General features: G+C 58.2%; 1 protein-coding gene across 1 annotated transcript in view; it reads left to right on the forward strand.

The window, feature by feature from the left end:
* The first annotated feature begins 6,280 nt into the window (after window positions 1–6,280).
* TNNT3 (troponin T type 3 (skeletal, fast)) overlaps window positions 6,281–7,504 on the forward strand; it is an 18,566-nt gene continuing 17,342 nt past the window's right edge. Inside the window, exons 1-3 of the mRNA XM_006893210.1 lie at window positions 6,281–6,354; window positions 6,760–6,773; window positions 7,170–7,187. Of these exons, the coding sequence (XP_006893272.1) occupies window positions 6,338–6,354; window positions 6,760–6,773; window positions 7,170–7,187 (49 nt within the window). The 5' untranslated portion in view covers window positions 6,281–6,337. The remainder of the gene's footprint in view (window positions 6,355–6,759; window positions 6,774–7,169; window positions 7,188–7,504) is intronic.

A 7,504-nucleotide genomic window follows, 5' to 3' on the forward strand; every position in this document is an offset into this window, starting at 1 on the left:
GGATGGGTACGTGGGTAGACAGGTGGTTAACTTAATGGAGAGATGGGATGAGCAACAAATAGAGTGAAAATAATTGTGTGGAGATTAGATGAGAGAAAATCTGAAAGGCTGATTGAGTAGATAAGGAGACGTGTACACAAGAGAATGTGTGGGTGGGTGGATGAACGAGTGGGTGGGTGGATGAATGGATGGATGGGTGATGGGTAGGTGGGATGGATGAATGCATGAGGGGGTAGGTAGGTAGGTGATGGCAGGTGGGTGGATCAATGGGCGGATGGGTGATGGTGAGGGAAGGAAGGAAGAAGAGGTGAATGGACAAGGAGATGGACAAATGGACAGCGGTGGGAGGAGGAAGATGGACAAGTGCCTGTAACGGGACACAGTGAAGCAAGGACCGGCCCATTACCCTCGGTTTGAGGAGGCCTCTTAGAAGAGCAGGATCCCCCTGAAGCCTCTCCTATTATGCTCCTGGCAATGCTGTAAATTGGACTCTGAAGTTTCTACTTTCTGAGAACAATGTCACACTGCTCGCTTCCCCAAAGGAGTCTTGAACATGGACAGCTGGGGAAACCTGGCAAATGATAAGTCCACAGCCTGCAGAGTGAGGTGATGGCACTACCCTCACCTTCACCACTACCCCACAAGAGAGGCAGAGACCCCACTCTGCCTGCCAGCATCTCCCAGGGCGCAGCTCTCCCTCCCATCCTCTCCCCCAGGGAGCAGGGAGAGTGGTACCAGCTTCCCCACATGGTGGGCCCTTCTGGGCAGCAAAGTAGGTGTCCATTGCCAGGGACCGAGGTAGGTGGCACCAGGGCTAAGAAGGGGGGAGCCAATGGCACCACCTCTCATGGGTCCCCAGCTTTGGTCAAGGAAAAAAGACCCACCAAGAGCTGCGTGTGCCCTGCTGTGCTCTCCACTGGCTAGACTCCATGGGCAGGGTAGCTGAGCCCCTGCCCCTCAGCTGGGCCAGCAGGACAAGAGGACTGCACAAGTCATGCCCAGGTGTGCTGCTCTCCATACCAGGGGCATGCAGAAGATGTCCCTATATACCCACAAAGCACAGAGATGCTCTTAGCCACCAGGATTGGTGGAGGCTGGGTCCTCACCAAGTGCTGTGTCAGCTGTCCCACCACAGCCTGGTGGAACCTGAGCCTGGGACTGGCCAATAGCGCTGCCCACACTGGCAGTGGGCACTCAGGTCAGCTCAGGGCTCACAGGACGCAGCCAGGGTACTTAGACTCTGTCCCCCAAACCACACACACTGGGGTCCAGGAGCCCAGATCGAGTCACCTAGCTCCTGCCACCCTGGGGACACTCTCACTGATGGCTTACACCCCAATTCTCAGGGGTGTACCCTCTTCTTCCCCCCCCCCAACCAGGCTTTAGCATTTTCTGACATTGGAAGGCCCTGCCCACCTTGCCAGTTGGTTCTCAAACTCCTCCTGGGTTGAAGTCAGCCTTCCATATCAACCTCGGTCACTCAACCCCTTGTCCCTGGCCCAGTCCCAGCACAGAGGAGCCCATGTGTCCACCCTTGCCCTGACACCCCCCAGCGGCCATCCCTGCCCTCCCTCCTCTCTCTGGCCTCTCTGAAGCCTGAGATGTGGCTTACCTGTCCACAGCCTTCACAGCAGCGCTGGCCTGACCGGGAATGCCCGCTCAATGCTGATGGCCCACAGGGAAGGCCGCTGATACCCAAAATAAAGTCTGTCCCTCCTGACCTCGCATCCACTTGCTGGCTTAGCTCCTCATGGCCAGCAGTCATCAGTGCACCTGCCAGGGCCCGAGGCACTAAGCGGGCAGCCACCCTCCTCTGCTGGCCGAGCAGGGCCGCTGCAGGGGCCGCACACACCTGCCCGGCCTGTGAACACTGGACCCGGGCCAGTGGAGCCAGCACCTCCCGCGCGCCCACATGTGGACTGAGCTGGGTGGAGAGGTGTCCCAGACAGGTTCCAGCCTGAGCAGGGTGTGAGGTCGTGTGAGACCCCAGGGTCATGATGCCATTGCCAGGGGTCACCGTGGACAGCAGAGCGAGCCGTGCCTCCCATAGCCTCTGCTGTGCTGGCCCTCGGTGTCACTGTTCCTGGGTCAGCCCAGCTCCCTGAGCACGTCTTCCACTGACCCTCTCCAAGCGCAGTGTCCTCGAGGTGTTCTGAGAGTCAAAAGCATCGGTTCTTGACTGATGTCCTGGAGACTGTCTAACGCACGAAAGACCAGACATGCCATGGTCTGGCCGGCTCTGGCTCACTGACCCTCCATACACAGAAGTCTCGGTGGTTGGGGACTGAGCTGGTGGCCCTTCTACAGAGTGGGCAATAGAAGATGCAGGATAAGAAGAAAGGACTTGGAGGCTTTATCCAGGACAGGCGGAGGTCCCCAGCAACCCATTCCCCTGGTCCCAGTGGCGGACAGGCACAGAGCGGTGGTGGAGAGGGGTTGTTCAGCAGCTGGTGACTGGGGCCTGGGACAGCTGTCTTGCATGTAGGGAGCAAGCCCCCAGAGCTCTCCCGATGACCCCAGTGACACACCTGGGAGCACAGCTCCAGGCTACAGCTGAGACTGGCCAGCCTCCAGGGCCAGGCACCACGGTCACATCACTCAGGGCCCCTCCATACTGTGTGCAGCTCCTCGGACCCCACCAACTGCACCTCTGCTGTGAGAAGCTCACCCACTAGTGCCCGTGAGACAGTGACTGTGAAGGGTGCTCCTAGGTGCAAGCAGCTGGCACCTGGGAGTCTCTCAGGCCCATCTCAGAGCCCGGAAGCCTCCCCAGCACTCCCCACGTCCACCCAGCACCACAACAGCCCACAGGAGTCCATGCGTCAGGGGCTAGCCTCAGCACAGTCCTGGGGGCTGCTAGTCCTGGGCTGCCCCTCTGCCAGGGACATGGGGATAGCCTTGAACGTCTCAGTGCTTGGCCCCCAGGACCAGGTTGCCCCGTCTACTGGGGAGGCGAGGAGACCATCAGGCTCAGCCTTAGTCTTCTGTGGTCTCTAGTGTCAGGCTTGCCCCTTCTGATGGGAAGACGGGGTGAGTCCCGGGCATAGAATTTCAGTCTGAAATCTTTGGGACCCAGGCTGCCCCTGGATGGGGATGTAGAGCTGGACCCCCTCTCAGAGCAGACCACCCCATGGCTGTGAAGTCACTCGTTCCAGGAGGCCTAGAGGGGAGGAGGTGGGGCCAGAGTGCAGGGCTTCATGCTGGGCCCACAAAAACATGGCTGAAGGAGTGCTCTCAGCTGTGCCCTGGGGGCCACCTGTTCCTTCCTTCCTTCCTTCAAGAATGTGCCTGCTCTGGGGGAACGGATAAAAATAGAAGCTGATGCCCAGGGTGGGGGGAAAGCGTTCCTTCCCAGGCATGCCCCCCCTCCTCCCTGCCTCGTCCACTTCCTTCACTGGCCATTCCTATACTTGGTAAGGGGCTCAAGTAGGCACAGCCTTTCCTCCCTGCCCACGTGCCTTGGTCCCCCACAGCTGACCAATGGGCTTCGGGCAAAGATCAAATGTCACTATAACACGAGGACAAGAGGCCGAGCGGGCAGCGCTGCAGCTAGCCTTCGGGAAGCCTTCTCCTTCTGCACTTTTCACTGCCCAGGTTGGTGTGCCAGGTGTGGCCAGGCTGGGCCAGGACACCTGGACTCTGCAGGGGTGGTCAGGGACCTCACCTAAGGTGCCTCTGGGCTGGGAATGTAGAGGTCCCAGATAAGCCAAGCCCTGGAGTCTTGGGGACCCCAAGAAGCCATCTGAGTCAGGGACAGGGGTGTCGGGGGAGATGCTCTCTGCATGTGGGCGGTTCAAGGAGGAGAGAGTGAGGGCAAAGATGGGGTCCTGAGAGGGTTGCAAAGGAGGCTGGCCTCTCCAGCGCGCCTTGGCCATTTCTTCCTGTCCTGAGGATTTTGGGCTCACAACAAATGTGACTGTCACCTTCAAAGCTGCCAGTTTGTAGCTGGGATAAAAAGCAGGGAGGGACTTGTCTACAGTGACCCTGGAGAGGGTTCATGAGTAGGGATGGCCCTTGTCCCCACAGGTCAGGTGCTGGGCAGGGCACAGAGAGACATGTGGGAGGGGCTGCCCTTCTCAGCCTGTGGGGCCCCTGGTCACAGCTGGGAGTCCATGCCCCTCCATTCCATCTCACCCTTCCCATGCTCATCTGGCCACGGCAGTCCTCCCAAGGGGCTCAGGCCTGAGCTGGTCTTTTCCAGTACTGAAGGTGGGTGGGTAAGTGGCCACTGGATAGCAAGGGAGGTGATAATGTGGCCAGAGTTTCCAGACAAGTGAGTGGCAGGGCCTTGTGTTTCTCCTCGTCCACCCCCACCTGTCACTTGGGAAGGAGAGAAGGGGGCATGTGTCCCCAAGGAGCAGACATGTCCCTAAGGAGTGCTGACCTCAGAGGCTATTTCCAAGCCTGCCTCCCCAGGGGCAGAGGATGAGCCGACCCCTAGCTGCTCTCTAGCTTGTCTCCGCCTCACACTCCCCTCCCAACCTCCTCCCACATGGACTCCCGTGTGTGAGCAGAATCCCAAATGCCTAAAGCAAGCGGCCTGAGAGGCTAACCTGTGGCAGGAAGGCTCAGCAGAGGTAGTGGCAGGTCCCCAGGGGGCACCCAGCATGACCCTGCCGGAGGCTGGGAGTCCACACACGGCACTCACTTTGATACCCAGCCCAGCAGAGCAGGTGACCGCAGTGGGGGGCATAGGGAGGACTGGGCTGGCAGGACCATGGGACAGTGCTTGCATGCCCCCTTCATATACACGTAACCGTCTTAGGTGTCCAGACTAAGGAGTCTTGGCTAATTTTGGTGCCTATTCTTGGTCACTCCAGCTGCCACCAGCTTCTTAAAAATAAACTGCTCCCGAGCCCAGGCCAGGACCGCCACCCTCCCAGGGCGGCCAACAGGTGCCAGGGTCTGGCCAGGGTGAGGGCAGCAAAGCCAGGCAGGCGGGCTCTCCAACTTGTCCTTGCCCCTCCAACTCCGAAGAGAGGAAGGTGGAGGGTGAGGAGTGGGAGTGGGGAGAGGGTCAGGACAAAGGCCCAAGTAGAATCAGAGGGGCAGGCATGGCCGCTGGCAAGGGCTTTAGCCATGGAGTAGCCAGCCATGCTGCCCAGGATAGGAACAAAGGCTGAAGGCTGGAGAGAAGCTGGCCTGCAACTCCAGGGGGCAGCAGAGTCCCGAGAAGGGAGGGCTGGGAGGCAGGGGCCCCACGAGGCTGCTGCATGGAGATGCTGGTTAATTTTGCGTGGAGCTTAAGTTGCTCTGGGAAAAGGAACATTCCTGAACGCAGATTTGGAGAGCAGTTCCCACCTTAGAAATGTGATGTAGATGCGTTTTTACATGATGAACTCGTGTTTTTCTTACACAAAGCTCCCTGGAGGGTCCACAGCGATTGTCTTCAAGCTGGAATGTGTTGTTGGGAACTCGGGGTTTCAAACCCCCAGCCAACATTCTGAGGCAGCTGTGAGGCCCCCAGCCCCAGCCTCCCTCATGTGGGACCAGCCGTGAACAGCCAGTCCCTGAACGCGAGCCACACCTGGCTCTGTCCGGCTCTACCCTTCCTGTAGACACAGCAGATCCAAGTCATCCTGGGGCCTGGGAAAGGGGCCTGGAGCATGTGTGGGGCCCTGGTGCAGCCTCAGAGCCTCTGTGCAGGGACTGGGTAGGTAGAGGACACAGGGAGGAATCAGGGCTTAGTCCTCATGTCCCCATGATGTCATTGTTGGTTTCAAGAGGCTGAGCACACACACCGTTAGGTCCACTTCCCATTGTTTGGAGGGGCTACAGAGGACTTTGGGGTACACACAGATGCAGTTTTCATGAGAAGCTGTTGGAGGGAAAAGGGGTCTTCAGGCTCCCACTAAGGGTTGTGGGCCAGGCAGGCCAGAGTAGGTTCAGGGGGCCCAGTGGTCATGGGCTTCCTTGAAAGCCCTCCTCCCCCTAGGCCTCTGGTGAGACCACCCAAAGGCAAAGCCAAGCGCCACATCAGCAGAACTCAGGCGGGCTGGCTTGGCCCTGGACACGCGCATGCATTCTGGATGACCCTCCTCCGGGAGTGCTGGGGAGGGTGTCCACCCGGGTGGGGGTGGATGACCATCTAGTCCCTTCCAGCTCCAGCTGGGCAGGTGGGAGGGGCTGGAGCCTTGGAGGAGGCAAGGGGCCTGCTGAGGGGGCCTCAGGCAAGAGTGGACCCACCCCAGGACCCAAGTGCTGACCTTGCTGGTGCTATTGCCTTACAACCCCCTCCCCCAGTTCCAAGAGCACCCCCTCCTCCAAGCCAACTTCCAACTCCTCTCTCTCTCTCTCTCTCTTTCTCTCTCTCTCTCCAGAACAACCCACCCTCACCATGTCTGACGAGGAAGTGTGAGTACCCCTTGAGTTTTTGGCCCCACTTCAGACTGGGATAGTCTGACTCTCAGCTTATGGTCAAGGAGAAGTTTCAGGCTGGAGGGGCTACTGGTATTTGTTAAAGCCAGCTATGGAAAAGCCACTCTCACCCTCTCATGTATGTTTCTCTCTCTTTCCCTCCCTGCCCCTGCCCCCTCAACTTCTCCCTCCCCCTCCCTCCCCTTTCCCTCTCCTTTCCCCTCCCCCTCCCTCTTCCCTCACTCCTCCCCTGCTGCCTCCTTCTCCCCTTCCCCTCTCTCCCTCTCTCCCCTTTCTGTGTCCTTCCTCCTCCCCCTCTCCCCCTCCTTCTCCTCCCTCCCCCCTTTCCCCTTCCCTCCTCTCCCCCTCTCCCTCTCCTCACCCCTCTTCTCTCTCTTACAGTGAACAGGTTGAAGGTAAGTGTCAACTCCATTGTCCTTCCCTTGGAGTTCACTCACAGAGAGGCACCAGAGAACCACACCTGGGAAGGATGTGCATGGGGTTACTGACAGCATGTCTCTCCTTGGGACCCGCGTGTGGGACCCCAGACTTTCCAAGCTCAGTGGGTACATTTCTGAATGGTCCTCCATTGACAGTGGGTTACCCTTTCTTCTCCACCCCTTGAGGTCTTGTTCCACGCGATCAAGACGTTTATACCAAAAGGTCTGTCCAGGAAGGAGGGGTGCCCAAGGACAGGGCGTCCATGACATGAGCCTTCCCTGAACACGAAGCCTTCTCTAGGCAGCTCTGCACCAGGCTCCTTCGGCCATGCTCTGCTAATCTGTCACTCTTTTGTCTCTATTCCAATGCAGAACAATACGAAGAAGAAGGTAATTCTTGGCGCCTCTAGAGACCCTCTTAGCACCCCCTGCCTCCTTCCTCTGAGCCTCCTCTTCTGCTCGAATCCACCACAGCTTCCCACAACCTCACTCTTGCTCACTAACACTTCACCTTCCTCAGTGGACTTCCCTTGCCATCACCACTAACTTCTCACCTCTTTAATCCATGAGTGTGCCACACTCACTTGTGATCATTAATATATCATCATCATTGCTCATGGTCATTAATGCCTCACCTTCATCGTCTGTGATCATTAATACCTCACCTTCACCTTCATCATCCATGATCATTAATACCTCACCTTCAC

The sequence above is a fragment of the Elephantulus edwardii genome, unplaced genomic scaffold (assembly GCF_000299155.1).
Source record: "Elephantulus edwardii isolate Elephantulus edwardi_28Jun2011 unplaced genomic scaffold, EleEdw1.0 scaffold00126, whole genome shotgun sequence".
Lineage (NCBI taxonomy): Eukaryota > Metazoa > Chordata > Mammalia > Macroscelidea > Macroscelididae > Elephantulus > Elephantulus edwardii.